This window comes from Melanotaenia boesemani, chromosome 17, assembly GCF_017639745.1.
Source record: "Melanotaenia boesemani isolate fMelBoe1 chromosome 17, fMelBoe1.pri, whole genome shotgun sequence".
Classification (NCBI taxonomy): domain Eukaryota; kingdom Metazoa; phylum Chordata; class Actinopteri; order Atheriniformes; family Melanotaeniidae; genus Melanotaenia; species Melanotaenia boesemani.
In genome coordinates this window covers 20,302,060-20,322,510 of record NC_055698.1, presented here as the reverse complement: position 1 = coordinate 20,322,510, position 20,451 = coordinate 20,302,060, and the positions used below count along the sequence as shown (strand labels likewise).

Here is a 20,451-nt window from a genome sequence, read left to right as displayed (position 1 = left end):
AGACCTTGTTTTGATAATGAGTTGGACAGCTGCAAAAAATGTTTTCCCAGTACATCTCAAAGATTCGTACTGGATGATGGTCTGGAGTGGCAAATGTATGTGTGAAAGTAGTGCCTCATGTTCAGTCTTTCACAATTGCCTAATGAATCCCTGCATTGTCTTCTTGGAATACATCTGTGATGGAAAAACAAAGTCATTAGTATACTGACATTTAAATTTTTGAGCACTTAACATTGCGACTTTAGACCTGACCAACTAAAGCAAACCCAGATCATTACTTGGTTTATTCCAGTTAGTAACTTCCCTTTGTTTAAACCAGGGCTACTCAATTCGGTTCTACCAGGGCCTCAATCCAGCAGGGTTTCCATGTATCCCTGCTTCAACACGCCTGCATCAAATTAAATGGATCTAACAACCAATCAAGTTCTGCACAATGACTAATTAATTTGAGTCAGGTGTTGAAGCAGGGATACATGAAAAACGTGCTGGATTGCGGCCCTCTTAGGACCGAATTTACCAGCCCTGGTTTAAACCATGCAGTGTACATAATGAGAAATGCAAGCCAGGGGTCACCTCTGTGTCTCATCACGACACTTCTCCTTTTTCAGCTGATCGACATCACAGGCAAGGACCAGGATGAGTCTATGATTGCACTGCATGATTGCAATGGGGATGTCAACAGAGCCATTAACGTGTTGCTGGAGGGAAGCCCAGACACTGTGAGTATATGCTTTGTTTAAGGGCCAGATTCTGGTGAAGTCAGTGCTACTCAGGCTTCGATAACTCATTGTGGGCAAAGTATACTGGTCTAGTCTTTGTGACAATTATGGCATGGTTTTTATATAGAAGGGTTCCCCCCTTTCCAATATTTAAAATGCATGAATTGGCCCTGGAGAAAGGCGCAAAAACAAACTGTTGTATACCGGTTTTAGTAAATATGCGACTATATATGTGACTAGTTTAACAAAATCAGACACTTAAACTGCATGAGTGGAAGTGCATCTTACACTACATTAATTGCATTTGTCAGCTACTTTGTCATGATACTGTATCAGAGGAAGAAATGCTTAAAAATGAGCTGCATCAACATGGTTCTCAATGGGTGATAAATCAACAAAAATAGTATCTGGGTTTCTGGTTTATATTGTAAAGCTATTTCAGTTGTGCAGTACACAAATTCAGCTTGTAACATCTCAATCATGGAAGCAGTATTTAACTCTGAAGCAGTCAGATGTACTCATTTACATTTTACTGCCAATTTAGTAAATGCTTGTCCATCATAAACCGTCTTTAAACACTATTTTGGGTCACCAGCTGACTAATTTCCTTTAGTGAACAACTCAGTGACCACAGACTGTCATCTTAACAACCCCATTTTTTTTGTTTTGTTTTTACAGAGTGAGTGAAATGGCACACTGATTTAAAGGAATTATGTTGTGAGAGTGTGTTTATTTTTTAAGGACTCCTGGGAAATGGTGGGCAAGAAGAAAGGGGTGTCAGGTCAGAGAGAGATCAACCAGGCAGAAACCGGAGAGGAAGGGAAAGAGAACAGAGAGAAAGGAGGAGAGAAAGATGCGGCACGTCGTCGAGGTGGGGCACCACGCAAAGGCCGCGGAGCCAGCAGGGGACGCGAGTGTAAGTTATCATATTTCACTGTTCTCTGCAAATATAAACATGGTTTTTGTTTTATTTTAGAGCTACATATTTAGTTCTTTAGGGCTGTATTTCAGTTCTCACTGCCATTTTGCTTTGTGGTATGTGGATCAACTAGTGAGAATTTCATCACTAACTGTGGGCCTTGGATATCAGATTGCATAACAGTATGTACACCAGAAGATTTGTTTTCTTGGTTCTCCTACAATAGCATGTTTTTTGTTTTTTGCTGGCTTCTGTGAAGTGTAACACCTTTTCTGAGTGATCTTTCTTGAGGTCACCATAAACTGTAGTGTCCTAATCAGATGCTCTCCTCTCTCTTTATTGCCAAAGTTCGAGGCCAGGAGAATGGGTTGGATGGTGGCAAAGCCGGAGTAGCTGGGAGAGGAGCAGAGCGAGGAAGAAGGGGCAAAGGTAGAGGAAGGGGAGCTGTTGGTAAGTAATCCTTGTTATTCAAACCCCTCTGTGAAGGAAATGTATCTGACACCATTCTGTCTTGTAACCACAATAATTCAAACAAAGAAAGTGATGTAAGCTCTCATTGTCTGTGCAGGAGTAACTGGACGGCGAGGTGGCAGATTTTCAGCCCAGGGCATGGGGTAAGGGAATACCTGTGTTGCCTAAATCCATATGGCCTTTTGTTCCACTTTTACTTGTTGCCATGGTCACCAGAGAGCAGGACCCTAGTCTATTGTTAAAGCTTAATCCAAAGGAGGGAGGACATACATCCGCCAATGGGATGGAACAGCGTGGGTGGAGGATCTCTGGAGAGTGCAGTGTCTAAACATTTTATTTAAAGTGAAATTTGGATAAATCCTCTGGGGAGGATGTTAGGAAACCAAATTGTTAACCTTGCAGTCTCAGCTCTCTGGCCCTGAGTGGTAGCATTCATCAGTCTGTGATTTGTATGTTCTATGTCTCGGTTTCACCAAGTGTGCATGTACACTTCAGTGTGTGCACACATGAATGAGTCAGAGGAGGATTTAGCATGTTAAATTGACAGCTGGGTGTCATAACAGAGGAAGTATTTGTCTGGTGGCATTCTTGACTCATTTAATTGTAATCTTTTGGCCGGCATCACTGTAGGACTGGATTTAGTAAAAAGCAATCAGGGGTGAGATTTATGTAACTTGGCATTGATGTCTAAATCCTTTCAGGGTTTGCTGAAGTAACGTATGTGTTTTTTGTTATTAAGGTCAAGAGCAGTGTGACTTCCTTCTCATAGAAGCTTAAATCAAAGTTCATCCGTCCATAAAAGAATTAAATTTGTACTTCAAACCACTGCAACATTTTCATAAATGCCCATCTAAATGCAGTTCATTAGCTACAGGATAACCAGAATTTAACTAAAAGCTCTTCTCTGGTTCAGATATATTTGGTAAAATGGAACTGTAAACAATATCAATGAGATTACATAACATTCTTTTTATTATTTTTATAGTTGGTATTCTCACACCTTGTCAAAATATCCTACAATTTAAACATATTTGCTGCACTGAATGGTGACCCAGATGTTGATTTGAATATCTCAAACCCTTTTGTTCAATATGGTGGCAGAGTGCTCGGGCTTCGCACTCGTCATCACATGGACTGCTAGCACACATGTTTTCATGTTATCTAAACCCCCCAAAAATAAATTTCTATTATTTCCAGGTAGTTTTTAATAGAAGCTTGCAGATGCAGAAGACTGTATGTTGCCAGAATCTTTCAATGGCTAAAAGGAAAAGTGAGGCAGTGTTAGTCTGATTGGTAACGATAGCTTTGTAAATGAACAAGATGGAACTACTCACCAGAAAATGGAAGCTACACAGAATTTCTTTCAGTAAGCAAAGTCTTTAGAGCCAAGTTGTGTGTATTGTTTTTGCATTTGTGTGTGCAAACCTAATGAAAATATGCAAACACGTGTGTAGCACCGTACTTAATCTTTTTGGGTAATCTCCGTCAAAGCTTCTCATGCATGGATATGTATTAATTTTACAGTAAATTGTAGAGGTATGGATACTAGAGATTCTCTATCGAAGTCTCTGCTTAAAACAAGTGCCCAAGTCTTTTTTTTCTTTATTCTTTTTTGTTTTGTTTTCTGAATGGACAGTGATCCAGGCACATGCCTCATCAGTTGTTTGGGCTGCACACTCTCAGCTGCAGAGGGTCCCAGTGGACTGGTGAGGATGGGAGAAATGTACAGTTTTACTAGCAGACATGGAAATTGCATACTCCCTTTAATTCTACACTACATCATTAAGGCTACATCTGCGCTGACAGTATTTATTGGTTTTTATGTATATTCAGACTAAGGGTGCATTCACACCAGCCTTTTTGATTCAAATCCTAATCCTTTTGCTCCTAATGTCCTCTTCGTTTGGGTTACTGTGAATGCTCAAACTAATTCTGATTGGAATCAAGGAAGTTGATTCGACCCACTTACAAACACGGGTCAGGGATCCGTTTCAAGTGGGCCAAATACAGGAAGCGGACTACAAAACGAAGTGCATTGTGGGTTCAGCTCACGGCATCGCAGGTAAACACAACCAAAAGATTTGCGCGTGGGGCGATAGGTGGCTCTGGACCGGAGAAATGGCTCCCGGTCAGATGTGGAAGAATTTGGTAAAAGTTTTGATGGAATTCTGATTGACCCATGTTGTTCTGCATTGCCCAATAGATGAACGAGTTTTCTTCTTCCTTGTTTGTCTCATCTTCTCTTTCAGTAATTCTTAGTGATGCCGCCTCTGGCGGAAATTGAAACACATTTAGAAAGTCACATTTGTTTGAGAATTGCAGCATAAATGCAAACTCGGTCCAGGATAATGGTTCATTCAGTATGTGGTTGGATCGTTTTCGCTTGTATTGCCTCATTGTTTATTTTTGATGCTGCTTTTGTGTTGAGTTCACTGGTGAAGTTGGCTGGAACAAAAGTAAAAATGCCGGTTGTTAGTCATGTTGTTAAGTTTCTGTTTTGAAACTGTGAATTTGGGTATTGTTTTTTACTTAAAGCCGGAGAGTAGTTTTGCACAGACATTGGCCAGTTGTGTTTCTGTAAACTGAGATGTTTTGACAAAAATCCCTCGTGTTTCCTGTACTCGTGTATGTCATTGAAAATTGGCAGTGCTTTTTTTTTTCTTCTTGTTTTTGTTTTTGTTTTTCCCCTCTAATTAATTAGTAGCATTGATCTGATTTACTTGTGTATACTTGCCATGTTTGCTAGCCAATCTTTGGTGATTTTGGACTTCAAGCACATTGGCTTGCTTTGCATTGCAGAATGAATGAGTGAGCAGTGCAGTGATTATTGGCAAGAGCAGCTTCAAGGCATTTTGCTTCTGCTACTGCTTTGGGTTGTGGTGTGAAAAAGAAAAGATTGATCTTCTACTTGTTACATTATTGTTCCTCTTGTAATTGTTGCCATTATTTTTCCTCTAAAGCCAGATTGATAAGGGGTCCAGATATGATATTGCAGAAGGTGAGAGGTGAGTGCATCGCCTCTGGTGTGCCTGATATGTTTTTTTTTTCTTACTAAAGGGGGAATTTTGAGTGCCATAAAACATCAAAAGAGAAACTGAGTCTTTTTTTCTGTATATGGATATAACCTTAATGAAATCTGATGTTGAATCTTTTTATACATGTCATAGATACATCTTGCTTTGCACAGGAAGGATGTTAGATGGGTTATGAAGGCTTCTTGGCTTTGCTTGAGTTGCACTAGATCATGTTGCCAGTTTGCACCAACTGTACTTTTCTCAGCTTGCACAGATGTGTCAAACCAATGAAAGAAAATTTAGTACTAGTGAAGAGAAACTACAAAATATGTAGATGCATATTTACTTTTTGATTTTATAGACTTTATGAGGAAGTTTTTTTTTTATCATTCTTCTTGAAGGTTTTCCTGCTTCAATGTTTATTGTTTCTGTTTAATAATAAAAAAAAAGAGGAAAGTGGTATTGTAAATTTATTTCAGTAGTCTTCAGAGCGCAAAAACAAAATCAACACTAAACTGATGGATGTTTGAACCCCTTAAAAACTTAGCTGGGTTCTGCTTTTGTACAGCACTTGGCAAACTGACAAAAATTACTAGTATTAGGCTAGACTTGGGCTAATATCATTGCTAGCTATGATTAATGTTGCTAGAGCTGATGTCCCTTCAGGTGTTTGAGGATGGCGAGCACATGCACTCAATTCTCAACTCTTGCGACTGTCTTTCATAGGACATTCAACCCTGCTGACTATGCTGAGCCAGCCCAGACAGAAGAAAACTATGGCGGGGGCAGTACCTGGAACAACACAGGAAGCATGGAGTTAGAAGAAGGAGCACGTAAGTTAATTTATTAAGAAAGGTTCCCTCTATTAAAAGAATTTAATCTTATTATTTCAGTATCTGTTGACCATCTAAACAGTTTTATGTTCACAGTTAAGGTTCTGCAGTAAAGATAAAAGAAAGGATTGCTTATGTTCAAAAGACACTCAATTTTTTATTCTTGAGGTAGCTCTCTTACAGAACCATGTATGCCATTTACAAATGTACAAATCCCAGATTTATTGTGTTCCTCACAGATCTTAATGCCCAGATATTTCTGTATCCAAGTAACTAAAGAATGACCTCTTTCTTTGTTTTAGGTTTGGAATACTCAGGAGAGGGAACAAATTACCCACCCAAGTTTGACTCTGCTCCTGGTAAAGCCTGTCTTTACTCTCCCCTTGTTTTTATGTAGTCCTCATTCTATTTGAAGCCCTCTTTGCCCTGAGTAATGGTATTGAACTGTTTCTCTTTGACTCACAGGTGCCTGGAGGTCAGCCCCAGAGGAGTGGGGTACTGAGGACTGGAATGAAGATGTGAGTTTTTCGGGGCTTAAAATCATTTTACCTTTTTCTAGTTTAAAAAGTTTTGTGAGAACTTTTTGTAAAAATCATTTGAAGTGTAACAGAATTTGATATGGTATTACTGGGAAAAGACGGTCTCTGTGGCCCCATTTCTGCCAAGGCGTCCAGATCAGGGCATGATGGTTTAGCGCTGTCTGGTACAGTAAACCCTGATCTCTGTCACATTTATGCAGCCAACCATACCCATACCTGGTAGATGGGGTATAAAGCAGGATTTATACCGGTGCAGCATCTCCATACAGTAGGGCCAGAGTAGCTGACGCTAGTGAAATGTGCTTTCACGCACAAGTGTAGGATTACGGCGTCGTGTTGCAGTTTCTCTTCCACTTCTAATAGTGGCAATAAGGCTGCTATTGGCTGGTAAACTCCACAAGATAGACTTCTCTGTGGTTCACTGCATTTCCTGTTTTAGAACAACAATGGTGGCCAATGTGGGGCAGTATTTCATGCATATTTCCTAACCTCTTTGATCAATCTCTCAAGTTAGTCCATCGTGTTGTTTTTAAAAATGGAGGTTGTCGCCCAAATTCAACAAGAAGATCCAGAACTCTGGAAACGTGTAATCAAAAACTCACTAATCATGTTGGAGTACTTTGGTGTAACTGTGCTGCGTAGCAGAGGTGCACGTCAAGCCTTCCCAGACTTACACAGAGCCTGCTGTGGTGACACTAACCCTTTTCAAGTGCTGTGCAAGTATAAATCCAGCTTAAGCTGTATACCAGTAGATGACAGCTTCTTTAAGTTATTACATAGAAGAATATGACATAGAAAAAAATGTGAAAATGGTGAACATCCAGCAGTTTGTGTTCTTCTTTTTTTAGGCTTTGGGCTTTAAACAACAAAAAAAATCGCCAAGTCACACAGGCAGTAATAATTCTTTCGACAGTGGATTGCAGTGTATTAAGCTCCACCTTTTAGAGGTTGATTCGGTAAGATTGGGATCCCAATGGAAGGGCCCAAAAGAAGAAAAAATGGGACAGTTTAGATCAGATAATCTGGCACTCGTTTTTGCCTGTGGAAATGCAGGAAAATATGCATACCTCCCTGTCCTGAGCTGGACCCTTTGTTGGAATTGAGGCTTATTTGGTTCTGTATTTTTACTTAACTTCCTCTCAATATAACCATTTCTTCCCATTGCTGTCCCCTTCTCTGTAGCTGTCGGAGACAAAGATATTCACGGCTTCTAGCGTGGCATCAATGCCTCTGCCTCAAGAGAATGTTACAATCACCAAAGGACAGAGGTGGGCTGTTTTGTCTTAATATTTTCAGCCAAGTCAGATTAAGGCATTTATCTGTTACTTTTCTAAAGTAAATTGTGTAATTCCCTATCCTATAAATCACAAACAGTAGATCATTTAAATGATTTACAGATTAAATAATCCGTTGTAGAAAAAGGTTTTTTTTTAATTAAATTATTTAAGCACCTTAGTTATGAAGCTTTTTTGCGTGTACATGTCATTGGGCAGTGTTAGACTATGTGTTTTCTGTAAGCTCAACTATATGTTTAGGACCATTGATGGTATAAAAAGCAACATGAAGGCAAAACATTACTTTGATTTTGAAGATGCCACCCTGGAAACCTTTTTTGCCAAACAGTTAAAGTAAATTAATGCTTGATTAATTCAGGAATTAAAATGAGGAGTAGATGCAGCTCTTACTTTTTTTTTTTTTTTTTTTTAAATGTCTTATTGTTAAAAATAATTTTTGTCCCTTTATGCAGGATTGACCTTGCAGTACTGCTAGGAAAGACTCCCCCTTCTTCATCCTCTGAGACAGAAAATGCCCCCATGGAGGCCACCCAGCCCCCCTCTCTTCCACAATCACTGGTTTTTAGCAACTCCAAGCAACTCTCCCAAACATCCTCCAGTACCCCTTATACTCAGCACAGCATGGTGAGTCCCTGAACAAGACACTGCATCAGTATGTAGTTATTTACCTCTATGCACCCCAGCTATGCTGATTATCTATTTAATTTCACATCTGAACCACTTTCTGATCAGATAGGAAAAGGATGGAACCCCTTTAAGTGGGGCACACATGTAAAGATTATTGGGCTGTTTTTGTCCAGACCTTCCCCTTTCCTGACCAAAGATGGCAAACGCCCGATTATCTTAAGTCTTATAAGATTATCCTAAAAGATAATCCAGTGGCTTGAGGTGTGTTAAGAACGAATTTGTCCCAACAATCTGTTCCGAAATGGGACATTGACAATCGCAGATATTAAACTTGTTAAATATTTGTGTGGGGAAAGCTGACAACTCCTGAGATCTGACTCTGTGGATTGTGATGTGAAACGGAATGCAGCCAATCAGAGAGCGAGCTGACTGGAGAACAAGGAAGAACCATAAAGTCTGTGTTCACGTTGTCTCCAGTCTGTTATGTTTTTTTAGTTTAGGATTTTTCTGTCAATAGTCGCAAGACCATCATTATTACTTCATCACTTACGTCCTCTTCCATGCTGAGAGTTGTGTTTTCCGGTTGTTGCCATGGTTCTTCTTTGTTTTTAGATCACGTTTGATCACTCAAGACTTCTCGCTCGGAGGACTAGGTTCTAGATCGGCTGTGTGACCGTGTTTTTATCTGTCCGTCCATATATTGATGATGGTGTTGTATAATCTGCCAACCTTGCAGGTCAGCATGCTGAGCAAAGGATTTGGGGAAGTTGGAGATCCTAAAGGACCTAGCACAGGGACCACTGGCTCCCAGTTCCTGGAGTATAAAACAGTTCAGGCACTGGCCCAACTGGCAGCCCAGCACCCCCAGACTGGACCTCCCAACACAGCCCCTTCATCCTGGGACACCAGTGCCACCTCACTGGAACAATATGGTGAGATGACACTACTGTTATCTGAATTAATTAAATTAATAATATTGAAAATAATAAAAGAAAATATTTAAGTTTGAGGATTTTATTTTATTATTTCTTTCCACCTAAGGCATTCCTTGTTCTGTTTCAAAACCGCAACCTAACTTGGAACCAGTTCTTTCTGGTTTGTTGATCATGGCACTGTCGTCAGCCCCTAAAAAATAGTGCTACAGCCGCACCAACTCTTTTATGGGCTTGAGCAGGGAACCACTTAATGTCATGTGGTAGGGCAGGGGTTTTGAGCCCTACCATGCCCACCATGTTTAAAAACCAGAGCACGTGATGTTGACTTGGTCTAATTTAACCAAAAAAAAAAAAAAAAAACCCTGACCTGCAACGTGGATGTGAAGTGGAAGCAGCAGGAGGAAAAAACATAAGCTCAGTTCCTCTAATTTTGATCCTGTTTAATGCTAATTGCTTGAATACTGCACAGCTGAATTTTAAATGTATTTTGTATTGCTGTTGAGTCACGATCAGTTTTTTTTTTCCTCTCTCTTTTTTTAACAGTTTGAATTAAGTAGACTGAAATTAAGACATCAGTCCAAAAGAAAAATCGGCATTGATCTGCTGTCATTTTTAGCAGATAAACTGTCTCCCTACACTGTGGAGATTCAGAATACACCAGAAGGAGGTGAAGTTCTTACGTAGACCTAATGTAGAACTCGCTCGAGAGTTCACATGGAAACTGTTTTAACTGATATATTTGTGAACTGATATTTTAATCAGTAATAGAGATCTTTGTTTTTTTTCTGTGTCATGCAGTCTTAACTGTCCTGAAGGTATTGTCTTATTCAAACTTTTTAAAAAAAAAAAAATTTATACCCTCACTGTTGTCCAGATATGAAGACACAGCCAGAGTCTGGGATCCATACACCCTTTACAAAGCGGCAGCCCTATCAGGCTGCCACCTCAACCTCGTCCATGTTGGATGTTTTCCTGCAGGACAAAGGGCTGCCTCCTTCCTCCTCTGTCTCTTCATCTTCTTCCTTACCACAACAAACAACATCCTCACCCCATGTGGTGCCGCCACCTGCTTCCTCTCTTCCCAAAATGGCAGCAGTCCCTTCTCTGGGTCAGCAAGTCTCCCCAAGTTCCTCAGATGCCCAGGGTTCAAGTCCACTGCCTTTGCAGCAACACAAACTCAAACAGCAGAAAAAGAGGACTTCCATTACTACAAAGGTAACCTTCAAATTATACAAAGTGTTGAATGGATAGCCTTGTGAAAGGGCTTGAAATTTCACAAAAGGCTTTACAAATTGTTCATGTGTAGTCAAACACAATGTCAACATGTTCAGCTGCTGTCAGACTTTAAGTTCATGTCTGAACTAGGGCTGGGCAATTAATCGAAAATAATCAAAACCGACCTTCAAAACCAATAATCAATGTAATATTGTTCATGTCAATTTGTAAAATTATTTCTCTTAAACATATTTTTAAATATTCATTAAATGACCATATGTAGTTAAACTGTGTGCTTCCTTTAACTTATTTTAAAATCTATATCTGCTTTTCTATTATGAAAATATTTGCAACAAAAGCTTTCAGTTAGCTATGAGGGCTAAAAGTGAATCAGTACTAAAATATTGCTAATTGATTACAATCAAAGTAACATGTTCAATTAATCATGACTGATTTGAGGTTGTATCAGCCCTAGTCAGAACTATGCTGAGGATGTAGTGTCTTGTATAGGAGAGTAAACATTTTATCTTTGGACACAATTTTGTAAAGACGGTATAAAAAATTTGAAAATGATCCTTTATTCTATTCAGATACCAGCTATGGCTGTTGAAATGCCTGGATCAGCGGACATTTCAGGCCTCAATCTTCAGTTTGGAGCACTGCAGTTTGGGTCGGAACCAGTTCTACAAGAGTACGAGTCCACCCCTGCTACAACGACACCTGGCAACCAGGTTCAGAACAGTCTGTACACCAGTCCCAGCAGGTTTGTAAATTTGAAGTTTGTTTTGACTGCAGAAATGGCCTCTATACTGTCATGATTTAAGTATTAATTTCATGTTTACACTCTAGAGGTGGCTTGAGTTAAGGTTAATGTCGTTATGACAGGACATAATGCATATTAAGCCTTGTCCCTATTTTCAACATTATGCCAGGAACTAGATTTTAATGACCTAATTTAAATGATAGTTTTAGTTCAAGTCAGAAACACTAACTCTACCTAATCAAATTTGGTCTTGTCAATTTCATTACAATCTGCAGTGAGTCGACTCCAGCTCTTTCCAATTCCAACCAGATGGACTTGTACGATCCGAGAACATCTCAGACACGACGTTATCCTCCCTCCGTCTCCTCCTCTCCACAAAAGGATATGCAGCCCAAGGTTAGAGCTGAGCTCCCTCTTTCACTCATGAGCAATGTATTATGGTAGTATTGCATTATTACTTAGCTGAAAAGGCCAATATGAGCTTGATGCTCAACTCCTGCTTAATTCCATAATGCGAAAGCCTTTTAAAGAATATGAACAAGTCAAATTTCATTTATTGTCTTTACCCAAATGTTTTGGGTGTGCAAACCAAGTTTTACTGTGTCCCAGGAAATGGCTAACACTAAGAAATGTGTTCAAATTTGCCAAGGAAGCAGGTGTTGTAGTTGTAATTTTTTTTTGTTGTTGTAATGCTCTGCTGTTTTCAAATCTTTGTTGCTAAATGTTAAATAAGTTACTCAGTGCCTGCTTCCAAGAGCCCAGCACCATTTTTATAAGTGGCCTGTTTCTATAGAAACCTGTGAACTCACCTGCATTTATGGTTTTACAGAATGGCTTTAGTTCAATACAAGCAACACAATCCGTGGAAGGTGAGTTTCTACTTTTAAGCTCTTCCATCTTAAAAGTCTTGTTAAAATTATGAGACATTGTTACACAAACATTTTTCCTCCTCATACTTGGAATTTATTGGAAATTCCCTTGATTCCAGCTGCAGCAGGATCTGCAGTCTCGGTAAAGCCAGTTTCTGATTCGGTCACAGCGGCATCGGTCTCCAGCATGGGCACTTTGGCAGACAGTGGCCCAGGCCCCGCGTCCCTGTTAACTACATCCAATCAGCCATCCCTTAGTGCTCTTGGGCACAATGAAGACCTGCCCCCAAGCACCATCCCCCCTCCACAGCACAAGTGAGATGCAGTTTAATGATGTCTTAAGTTATGATTGTTGTGCTCAAGTATCAGTAGATGAGATGTGAGTTGGTGATAACTGGAGTGTAATTTCCACAGCTCCCATCCATCCCAACAGAACAGCCTTGCTCCATCTTCAGTTCGGACATCTAACTCCACCTTATTGGTGAGCTTTATATACTCTTAGCTGTTTTAATTTATTTATGTGTTTGTTCACACACAGAAAGCACAAGTTGCTGAAGTGTTTCTTCCTCTTCCACTGTTAGCATTTCCTGTGCTGGACACTTTAGATGTCCATTCCCTCAAATGGAAATGTAATCTCATTGATCTTAACCTCATCTTCCTCTATTTCTACAGCATCCCAGCGTAGACGGTGACTCGAGTCTGCACTCCTCCTTCCCTTCTTCTGTGTCAGCTGTACCGTCTTCATCAGTCCCCGCCTCCTCTTCTTCTGTGGGCGTGGCACAGGTGTCACTTGGGGCTCCCCAAGCATCCTCAGTGGGCTCTTCCACAGTCTCAGCTCCCTCTGGGCTAGGTCCTGTCAGCAGTCTGGCTATGGGCCTCAATGTTGCCTCCATGGGCGCCCCACAAGTAGCCCCCACCACTGTTTCAGTCTCGACAACATCCTCAATCATTCCCTCTTCAGCATCATCATCTTCCACACGCAGCTCTGCAGCAACCTCAGGTTAGACAACACACATTCATTCACATGTTCACCTTGTCGTTAACTTTCTTATGGTGACAGTACTGTTCTATAATCCCTCATTTTCCACTGTTATTGATCAAAGATATGCTTTAATCAGTTAACTAATGATTACCCCCATTTGGTCATGTGTCCATAGAGCTTGGTGTTATGGTGTGACATTTAACAGCATATAAGGTGCATTTGATGGTTGTCTAAATTTGTGAAACTCCTGTTGTGCTGTAACTACTTTCATAAGACTGCTTGGAAATTTTGTCTTTTAATGGGATTGTCCTTTAATTAAGAACTAAATAGAAAAAATCTCCATTATGCCTAAAGGCAACATTTTTTTTTAGTGATTGGATTTTTCCATTTCCCAAGTTTTACTTTTTCTTTTTTTTCTTTCTTTTTTTGTTCCTCCCTTCTCTTACTTCCATTGAGTTGTTCCTCTAAATCATTGCCTTTTTCTATGGCATAGATTAAAACAGTTATCTTATCCTCTTGCTCTGTTGAAACAGTTTGGCACATAATGTAACTCGGACTTGTCATGTATTGATGCAGTAACTGGAGAAATTCCTGGTTTAAACTGCAGATCTGTCTTTACTATTTGAGATGTACTTAAACTGTTTTCATTTTGAGACTATGAGGCTGATTTAGTTGATCTGCAACTTAACTTTACATTTCCTCCCTTGTTTATGTTGACATTTGAAACTTATACTTGTTTTTTAGCTAGAAATAGTCAGTTCTTTTTGACTTGTTGAATAAACACTTTTAAAATTATGTATTTTATATGGCTTTGTGCAAGCAGGGAAAGCACCTCCAAATCTGCCACCTGGAGTGCCCCCTCTATTGCCCAACCCATACATAATGGCTCCTGGTCTGCTGCATGCTTATCCTGTAAGTTTCAGGAAAAATCTTTGTAATTTCTTCAGCGTGTTACCTGATTTTAGCTTGTTTTATGTAATTTTCTAATTTTCGATTGCTTTTCTGTTTCATCGCAGCCTCAGATGTACGGCTACGATGACCTACAGATGCTGCAGACAAGAATACCGCTGGTGAGTATTTATTTATTTTATTTAATTTTTTTTTTCCCCCTCGTGAAATGTGTCCAAGTCCGGTCCTCGAAATCTACTATCCTGCAACTTTTAGCTGCATCCCTTCACTTGGACAAGGGACTTCAGCCATTTAATCCAGGTGTGTTGGAGAAGAGATGCATCTAAAAGTTGCAGGATAGTAGATCTTGAAGACCGGACTTGGGCATCCCTGGTTTAGATGCTACAAAAAATAAATAAATAAAAATAAATAAAAAACACAAACTAAACTCTAGAAATACTTTCCTTTGAGCTTGTTTGGTTTATTATTTTTATATTTTATTTTCCAGGATTATTACAGTATCCCATTTGCAACTCCTACAACAGCACTGACTGGCAGAGAGGGCAGTCTGACAAGCAACCCGTACTCTGGTAAGTTGAACTCCTAATAAGTCTAATAACAAGTAAAACAGTTACGTGCACTTTTAAATACATTGGTGTTTACTTGGAAAAATATGTTAACCAAATCTTTTATGGTAAGCCTTGACTTGGTTTTTGTGGTTGATTAAAAAAAAAAAAAGTGGTTTGGTAAGATGTCAGACAATCTAACTGTGATCATAAATAGATAATGCTCAATGCACAAGGCCTCCAGCAGATTTCACTGAATATAATACTAGTAGGTAAGGAAACGTTGAGAAGCTGCAACAGGATTGTCATGGGATTCTTGAGATAACACCAATGCAAAACTGCATCTAGTCAGGCTCAAAGCTTATTTTCTGTTGTTAGAAGCTGCTGCAGGTGGTTGCTGTCCAGTTGTTGGCCAACTCTTATAATAATAATAATAATAAATCTTTATTTAAAGAAAAGACACATGCATGAGTACATTTCTACAGACAAATAGAAGTCTGACAATAAATAAGTCAGAAATAAAGTAAATAAGTAAATAAAAAGGTTATAAAAAGGCCAGTTGACAAAAGTGTGTTTTAAGAAGTGACTTAAAAGATGAAACTGATGGTGCCAGCCTTTTCTCCTCAGGCAGGTCGTTCCAGAGTCGAGGGGCTCAGACCGAAAAAGCTCGGTCACCTCTGGTCTTGAGTTTCAACGCTAAAAGGGACCTGCCTGAGGATCTAAGGCTGCGGGGAGGCTCGTAGGGTGTCAGTAATTCTGTCATGTAGCCGGGTGCCAGACCTAAACGAGCTTTAAAACTAATCAGTAAAACCTTAAAATCAATTCTAAAACGTACAGGGAGCCAGTGCAGCGAGGCTAAAACAGGGTAATATGCTGTCTTCTGCTAAAACCAGTGAGAAACCTAGCTGCAGCGTTTTCAACAAGTTGGAGGCGAGAGAGGGATTTATTGTCAAGACCGGAGAGGAGGGAGTTGCAGTAGTCGAGTCTGGAGAAAATTAGAGCATTGATAACTTTTTCTACATCAGGCCGGGAGAGGACAGGTTTGATTTTACTGATGGTGCGGAGGTGAAGGAAACAGGACTGGGTGACTTTTTTGATGTGAAGATGAAAATTAAGATTGGAATCAAATATAACACCTAGGTTTCTGGCAGAGGGGGTGATGTTAGAGGAGAGAGGACCAGGACTGTTTTCAATATGGGCGGTGGAGTGAGGAGGGTTGATTAAGATCATTTCAGATTTAGAACTGTTGAGTTGTAGAAAGTTTTGTGCCGTCCAACTGTTCACATCGTTGAAACACTCTAACACAGCAGCCCGACTTCCAGTGTCCCCTGGTCGCAGCGGGAGGTATATTTGTGTGTTGTTCGCATAACAGTGGAAGGACACTTTATGGCGGGCTATAACGTGTCCTACGGGGAGCATATAAATAGAAAACAGAATGGGACCTAGAATAGAACCTTGCGGACATCACAGGTAATGGGGGCAGAAGAAGTAAAATTACCTATGGTGACCACAGAGGTTCTATCTAAAAGATAAGAATAAAACCAGTCAAGTGCAGTGTCTGTGATGCCAACCCAGGTTTTAAGACGATCAATTAAAATAGCATGATCAACGGTATCAAATGCAGCACTCAAATCCAAAAGAATTAAAATGATGCTCTCTCCTCTATCTGAGGCTAAAAGAAGGTCATTAGAGACTTTGAGGAGAGCTGTTTCAGTGCTGTGTAGTGCTTTAAAACCAGACTGAAATTTCTCAAAGATGTCATTTTCATTTATAAAACCTAAAATCTGATTAAAAACAACTTTCTCTAAAACTTGGGATAAAAAAGTTCACTGACCTTTTGAAATGAAATCAACAGTGGATATAGTTGTTCTTTCTGTTCAGAGTTCTCAGAGAGATTTGTAGTGTTAATGGTGAGCAGCTGAATTTAACCTGTTGAGGTTATTCTAACTTTGATATGAGCCCAGGTGTTTATGCATATTAAATGAGTCCTAACCATCTCCCTCTTTAGTGGAATATTGTAGAACTTCATGTGTGCTTAAACAGGTGCCTTCAAAGAAAACATAACTGGCTGTTTTTCCTGCTGCTCTATGTCTTTAAAAGCTAGTTTTGTCTGCAGTTAACTCACAATTCACACAGAATTCTGAAGAGTTGAGGAGAAAGTCCACTTTGCATAAAAGCCTAAAAAAGAAAGAAAAAAACACTTCTTGTAATTTTTTTTTCATTATTTGTTAAACAAACCTCTGCATGTCCACAATTACATGTTCATGTTAAGCTTTATCTTTTGGCAATATTTCTCAATCCTGTTCCTCTCTCTTTTCACCCTGTTTTCAGGTGACTTATCGAAGTTCGGTCGAGGTGATGCATCATCCCCGGCTCCGGCCACCACATTAGCTCAGACACAACCAAATCAGACCCAGACGCATCACACCACACAGCAGCCCTTCCTAAATCCAGCACTGCCACCTGGTTACAGCTACACAAGCCTCCCATATTACACTGGCATGCCAGGCCTGCCCAATACCTTCCAGTATGGACCTGCTGTGTTTCCGGTGAGATAACTGGTTTTTCCACAACCTAGTTTGATTGTCTATTAGTCCTGCTGTAATGCGTGGTCTGTTTTTCTTCCTTTTTAATGATGTCGTACAACACAGAAACATACCATCATAAGAAAAAAGGGGGGCTTTTGACAGGAGTGGGACTACATCATTGACCAGAAAATAAAAGTTTAATTGGGTATTAATATTTGAGATATGAAGAATAATATGTATGCCCTTGCAGCAGTAAAAGTTTTTAAGTCATGTTTCCTGACCTCTCTAGGTCTTGTTAGCTAAATGAGAGAAAGCTGAATTTTAGCTTCTCTGCTCTGATTATTTTTTTCCCCTTTCTGACATTAACTCCCTTGGTTTTGTTTGTCCAGGTGGCTCCTACCTCTTCAAAACAGCACGGTGTGAATGTTGGCGTCAATGCATCAGCCACACCCTTCCAGCAGGCTAGTGGCTACGGTTCCCATGGATACAGCACTGGTGAGTGAATAAACAATATTGAAAAACGGCATGTTTAAGAGGGTCATGCAGGTCCTGCTCTGTATACTTGCATACCAATGACTGTGCTGCTTCTCAAAATGAGCCCCTTTGATTTTATATTTTTTAAATTTATTTTTGTGTGTGTGGCGTGTTTGTCATTTGAGTGCTGCAGCATTTGCAAGCATAAACATGGTGCTTGTTCAGTGGCATTTGTTATGCTTGTGTAAAGAAAGTTGTTCAAAGCCTGAAATACTCTTGTCCGATTCTTACTTGGAACTTTTGAAAGTTAATAAAATATGTTTTGGAACTGACCAGAGCACAGATAGTTGTGACAGAACAGTATAAATGCAACTTGTACAGTTTTTGCTGCCTGCACACTTGAGGAATGTGTCCAAAGGATTTTTAGATAAAACGACACAAAGGCGTCTAGCATCACTTTCTTTAAATGACCACTATAGAGTAACAAATTTGTGGAGGTAAATGAAGCTTCATCAGTTTCTTCTGTCTATACCATTTTGAAAACGGAAGACTTAGATAATTGGTTTCCAGCTGTTCTCCATTGCCTTGCTTTGCTCATTTCAAAAAGTGGAGTTTTTCCAGGAGCTTTGCCATCGGCCACATCACACACACTCCTTCATCCTGAACAAAGATGAAGTCAGAATCTTCCCATATTTCTTTGTATCAGTCTGGTTTGGGTCACCATACATCCCGTATTTTATTTTCATCGAGGCCTACAACATTGGTTTATAAATTTGTGTTTCTCTTTCTTAACAGTTTTTGTTTTCTTAGTTTTTTTTTTTTTTCTTCCCGTCACTTAGCATCCCATGTCGAACACGTATCACAAAACCTTTTTGTTTTAAGCTGCACCATCTGCTGCTTTCTGCCATTGCCCAACTCAAGCTCACTCTCCACCCCCCCCTCCCACACACACACCCTGCCTGCCCCCCGCCTCACCTATCCCCCCCCCCCCCCGACTTGGGTCAAGTAGTATTTGCAAATGACATTGGCTGTAATTCTGGCCAGCTTGTTGGACCGGATGGATGGGGTTTTGCTGTGTAGACAATACATTTGGTGTCAAAATTCAGCTCATTACAGCACAAAGACCTTGACACCATCCGTATTGTCATAGTTTTGTAAAACCTGTCCATGTGGTACAACTTCAAACAAATGCTGTAAATTATTTGCAAATGCTATCTGATGCAGGTCTGCTTCCCCTGCCTGGTGTGTCTAACGCTGTGGGCTGCGGCTGTGTGTCTGACTGTTGCAGGCTATGAGGATGTGGGCCAGGCTTCAGGGAGTGGGGATTTCTGTAAGGGCGGATACGGCACTGCCGTGGCCGCTGCTGCTTCTGCACAAAACAAGCCAGCCAGTTCTGTCACCGGGCCTGGAGTCGGTGAGTGCCGCCACATGCCAAATTAAAAGAGGAAAAAAAAATCCCTGTCCCTCCCGTCTTCCTCCTCGTGTCACCAGCCATTCTTCTCCCCCTCTTTGCTCTTGTTCCTTTGCCTCATCGCTGTTAAGCTGTGCCTGTGGGGCAAAGCCTCACACTACATATGCTTTCAGATAGTCCAGAGCAGCCTGCCTCTATTACAAGCCTTGTTTGCCATTCTTTCTGTTACCAGATCTTTCCCTGAGTAACTCATCATCAGTCCAATCTGGTTTTATGATTTTGGACAACTATGCTATGTGATAATCAGGCTTGGTGCCAAAAATGTTTCCGCTCTCAAACTTTTTTCAAACTGATGATGCTTTGCTCTGGTTGATAGGGTTCCATTTTCTGTGTTGCTTGCTTTTCATCAACGTCATCATTGCTGATTTGTCTGTCTCCACTGTAACAAGTTCATTTCTCTGTAAGTAACATAGGTTGCGACACAGCAAAGAGGACAAAGTCTGCAATAATCAAAATAATGCTGTGCTCGAAGAAAATGTGTGAATGTGATGTTGAGTATCTTATGGTCAGCAGTGGTGTGCACTCAGCACCACATGGTACACAAATGAGAACAGGTTTGTCCTGCAAAAGAGTCTGTAAAGGTTCGACTGAGGATTTTTATGCACTGTTGTCATCGGAGTGTTGTGTAGTGGCGTTTCCATGACTTGTTTTAGCTGAACTAAAGAGAAGAGGCAGCAAGCAAGAAAAGCAAAGTATTGCTCATCTTTCTTAAGAAGTATTACTTCTTAAGAAGTAATACTTAAGAAGTAATACTTCAAGATTTCTCGCCAAAACCGTTTTTTATCTTTTAAAGTGGGGTTTTTGAGATGATTTTAAACCTGCACCATGTCAATTTTCATGCTCCGTCCCTGGTTTGGAACTCTTCCGTAGAAAGAAAACGGTGTAAAATCCACACTGGTTTCTTAGAATTCCCGTTCCTAAAACATCTTGTCTGCCCAAAACTCTAAAGTCCAAAGATCTTTAATTATGTTGAAAAGCAACAAAAGAGAACATTATGTATTAAAAAAATACCTTTTGGTATTTTGCATGTACAGTTGTAATAAAATATCTCATTTTAAGAGTTGGGGCTCATTATTTAGTTGGTTTGTTGATTGTTGCACCAAAGTAAAATAAAAATGCTTTTGGCCCAAAGTCTTGAGTCCGAGTTTGCTCTTCAGTGTCAGCTTTGTTTGCAACACCAGTTGGCTCTGTTCTGTGTCTCCATGGCGACACAGGGGGTCACTGTCTGTTGAAACAAGCAGGGCAGTAACCACCAGATACAGGCTGATACACTGCAACACCATCTTTCTTTTATTCCTTTTCTCCTCATTTCATTATCATCTCAAAGTTTTTTTTGCTGTCCT

At 40.1% G+C, this 20,451-nt stretch overlaps 1 protein-coding gene across 5 annotated transcripts in view; it reads left to right on the top strand.

Moving 5' to 3' along the window:
• ubap2l (ubiquitin associated protein 2-like) overlaps window positions 1–20,451 on the top strand; it is a 28,971-nt gene that overhangs the window by 4,779 nt on the left and 3,741 nt on the right. For 2 of the 5 annotated variants that reach the window (XM_042011607.1, XM_042011605.1), the window contains exons 4-27: window positions 609–719; window positions 1,461–1,635; window positions 1,987–2,088; window positions 2,207–2,252; window positions 5,070–5,114; window positions 5,850–5,956; window positions 6,259–6,315; window positions 6,422–6,474; window positions 7,678–7,763; window positions 8,243–8,414; window positions 9,154–9,349; window positions 10,227–10,567; window positions 11,158–11,330; window positions 11,606–11,726; window positions 12,160–12,199; window positions 12,319–12,514; window positions 12,614–12,680; window positions 12,872–13,199; window positions 14,005–14,093; window positions 14,198–14,251; window positions 14,578–14,659; window positions 16,967–17,184; window positions 17,553–17,658; window positions 18,926–19,051. In XM_042011607.1, the coding sequence (XP_041867541.1) occupies window positions 609–719; window positions 1,461–1,635; window positions 1,987–2,088; window positions 2,207–2,252; window positions 5,070–5,114; window positions 5,850–5,956; window positions 6,259–6,315; window positions 6,422–6,474; window positions 7,678–7,763; window positions 8,243–8,414; window positions 9,154–9,349; window positions 10,227–10,567; window positions 11,158–11,330; window positions 11,606–11,726; window positions 12,160–12,199; window positions 12,319–12,514; window positions 12,614–12,680; window positions 12,872–13,199; window positions 14,005–14,093; window positions 14,198–14,251; window positions 14,578–14,659; window positions 16,967–17,184; window positions 17,553–17,658; window positions 18,926–19,051 (3,091 nt within the window). The remainder of the gene's footprint in view (window positions 1–608; window positions 720–1,460; window positions 1,636–1,986; window positions 2,089–2,206; window positions 2,253–5,069; window positions 5,115–5,849; window positions 5,957–6,258; window positions 6,316–6,421; window positions 6,475–7,677; window positions 7,764–8,242; window positions 8,415–9,153; window positions 9,350–10,226; window positions 10,568–11,157; window positions 11,331–11,605; window positions 11,727–12,159; window positions 12,200–12,318; window positions 12,515–12,613; window positions 12,681–12,871; window positions 13,200–14,004; window positions 14,094–14,197; window positions 14,252–14,577; window positions 14,660–16,966; window positions 17,185–17,552; window positions 17,659–18,925; window positions 19,052–20,451) is intronic. The other 3 variants (XM_042011609.1, XM_042011608.1, XM_042011610.1) reach the window with 3 other exon arrangements.